Source organism: Protobothrops mucrosquamatus, unplaced genomic scaffold (assembly GCF_001527695.2).
Source record: "Protobothrops mucrosquamatus isolate PMUCROS unplaced genomic scaffold, P.Mucros_1.0 scaffold5936, whole genome shotgun sequence".
Taxonomy (NCBI): domain Eukaryota; kingdom Metazoa; phylum Chordata; class Lepidosauria; order Squamata; family Viperidae; genus Protobothrops; species Protobothrops mucrosquamatus.
The window spans coordinates 1,080-4,142 of record NW_015391775.1 but is presented as its reverse complement, the minus strand read 5'-3'; the positions used below and the strand labels follow the sequence as shown (position 1 = coordinate 4,142).

At 48.4% G+C, this 3,063-nt stretch overlaps 1 protein-coding gene across 1 annotated transcript in view; it reads right to left on the bottom strand.

Annotated features, from left to right (window-relative positions):
• Positions 1-2,860, bottom strand: part of LOC114923650 (MICAL-like protein 2) — a gene marked incomplete at its 5' end in the record, with an annotated part of 19,706 nt that extends 16,846 nt beyond the window's left edge. The window contains 2 exons of the mRNA XM_029286920.1: positions 555-619; positions 2,678-2,860. Of these exons, the coding sequence (XP_029142753.1) occupies positions 555-619; positions 2,678-2,860 (248 nt within the window). The remainder of the gene's footprint in view (positions 1-554; positions 620-2,677) is intronic.
• Between the last annotated feature and the right edge of the window lie 203 nt (positions 2,861-3,063).

Here is a 3,063-nt window from a genome sequence, read left to right as displayed (position 1 = left end):
GACCCGGACCCGCGTCTGCTGGAGGAGGGCCAGGCGAGCCTCCCTCCCGCAGGCTGGCAGAGGGGGAGCCCGGGGGGGGGCTTGTGGGAAGGGTCGCTACGGGTGGGGTCCCAAGGGCGGGGGGGAGAGAGCGGGGCAACCAGTTTGGGCCAGTTGGCTGGAGCCAAAGAGCTCCAGGAACTTGCAAAAAAAAAAAAAAGCTTGGCAAGGTCCCGGGGCCCAAAGAGGCGGAAGGGCCAGATTGGGGAAGGCCCCCCCAGGGCTGGCCCCGTCCCCAAAAGGAGCCCCCAGAGAGGTTGCCGAACCCGCCCCGAACGGAACCCCTTTGCAAAGGACCCCGGAGCGGCGCCACCCCAGCAGGCAGTTGCCGGTGCTGCTGATCCCTCCCCAGTTAAAAAGCTGCCTTTAAAAAAATCCTACTCCCCCCCCCAGGAAGGAGGGCCGCCGTTGTGATCCTGCATGAAGCCCTGCTCTGACCGCAGCAGGCCCTTTGGGGGGGGGAGGAGGAGGGGGAGGGAGGGAGTGAAAGATTTTGCATTTGGGAGGAAACGCACCCGGATTCTTCCAGCGCACCCCAGCTCAAGAGGAGGAGCAACAGGATTTTTGGCTGTCCCGGATTCTGGAAAGAAAAAATTGGGAAAATTCACACAAATTTATCACAGTTGCTCCTCTCTTAGCTGCTTGGGGGCAGTTAGGCCTTGGTGGAATGGGTTATTTTTGTATTTATTTACTTTACATCCTGCTTTTATTGTTTTTTCAAAACCAGGGGTCCCCAGTCCACACACAAACGAGCAAAGCCGCATCCATGGGATGCAGTCAGCACACAAAACCACAGAGTCTCCGGTCCATGGAAAAACCTTTCTCCAGGGAACCGGTCCCTGGTTCCCAAATGGTTTGGGGGGGGGCTCTGTTCTAAACTACTCAAGGAAGCGAAGGTATCCGATACGCATTCCTTCTCCTCTTTTCCCCACAACAATTGGACTGGCCCAAAGTCACACAGCCGGCTTTCATGTCTAAGGCGGGACTAGAACTCGCAGCCTCCTGGTTTCCAGTGTGGTGCCTTAACCACTAGACGAAACTGGCTATATAGAGATGTGTGAAGCATCACACTCGGATATTGTCAGTTGCTGTGTCCCAATCACACAAGGAAACCATGAGGAGTGAGCGACCGGGTGTGAACAGGCTTTTGCTGCAAATGGGCCCCGTCAAGAACTTTTGTGGCGAAAAGCTCCATTCTCAGCTTGAGCCAAAGAACTTTCTGCAGAAAATTCCTTGGCTCAAGCTGAAAATGGCCATAAGCTGGTGGTTCCTTGCATGCGACGGTCGTACATGCGAGGACCAAGTCGTAAATCACTTTTTTTCCCCCAGTACCGTTGTTACTTCAAACAGTTTGCTGAATTAAGTTGAGAATTATTTGCACTTATATTCTGCAGGGATGCAAAATTTCCCCTTTTTTCCACTGAAATGAGTCATGAATTGCCGTGAATTTCATGGCAGAAATCGGGCATATTAGTTCCTTTACCCTGCCTGGATACTGAACTTTGCAATTGGCTGTTTGTTATTTTATTTTATTTTATTTATTTATTTTTATTTAGTCCATGTCTTACTATGGAGAGAGAGGAAGGGAGGGAGGGAGAGGGATATGCCCAACCTATAAATCAGCCACCCGGAGTCTCTTGCTTGACAGGTGGCGTATAAATTTAATAAATAAATAAATAATAAATTATGGAGAATAACAAAAGAGGATTTTTCTCCTCGTTTCTGTCTCAGGTCTGTTTCTTTGCTCCCGGCCCAGAGCCATTTTTAAGTCACAGCAGTGGAACGAGAAAAAGAAAAAAAGATTTCTGCAATTCAGAGAAAATGTCAGAAAAAGCCCAGAAGATCGTTGAAAAAGCCGCCTGCCTTCTGCCTGGGCTGTGACAGGCGAAATGACAGGAGGGGTCTCTCCCCTCTCCCTTCGGAAGCGCTGCTGCCTATAAATTGGGTGGAAAGGATTAATAATACATGCCATATAATATATTCATGATAGTTCTATGGGCATGCTATGGATAATATACATTAATATATAACCACCCTTACAAATAATTCACCGTGTTCTCTCCCATCTAATTACTGGTCACCGGGCAGCCTATTTACTTTATGGTGAGGATTAGGAAGGATTGTTGAGCCCCATCCCAAATTTCTTTTTTTCCTTTCTTTCTTTTTCTTTCCTTCCTTCCTCCCTCTCTCCTTCTTTTACTTCCCTCCCTTTTTCTTTCCTTCCTGCCTTTTCTTTCCTTCCTTCCCTCCCTATTTCTTTTCCTTCCCTCCCTCATCCCAAATTTATTTTTTTTCTTTCCTCTTCCTTTCCTTTCCTTTCCTTTCCTTTCCTTTCCTTTCCTTTCCTTTCCTTCCTTCCTTCCTTCCTTCCTTCCTTCCTTCCTTCCTTCCTTGTAAAGCACCCCCATTCATCGGATTATTAATGGATTCCCAAACAGTCCCGGCGCAAACAATGCGGCATGAATATTTGATGGGCCATCCAGAGCCGGCCCATTCATCATTTATAACAGGCTGCAAAAACACAATAAAACATTTATTATGTGTTTATAGATCACTTCATACCAAAGCAAAGTTGTGTTATAAATGCATTATTAATCCTCCACGCCGTTTATAGGAATCTCTTGTAATAAGGATTTACCATATGTTGCTCTACAACAGGGATAATAAATAGGATGTCTGCAGCTGACGGAAAATAGATGGCCTCTGAAGACTTTGTCCTCCGCAGCCGGTCGTGGCCGAGGGAAGGAAGCCACTTGGACATCTGCCGGCCTTTAGATAAAGCGAGGAAATCAAGGGTGCGCCCGGGAGCTGGGCAGAAGACCTGCAGGAAAGCTCAAAAAGAGTTTTTAGCTCAGGACTGGCCTTAACCAATACAACTTGGCAAGTTTAGGGCTGCCTTAAAGGGCCCGCTCCAGCCTAGCGCTGGCCCTGGGTTCAAGGCACCATCCATTCTTGAGTTTTCCTCCTCACCAGCCCTGACTCTACTTCCGTTTCCTGTTTCCCCTTCTCTTCTTCACCTAAGCC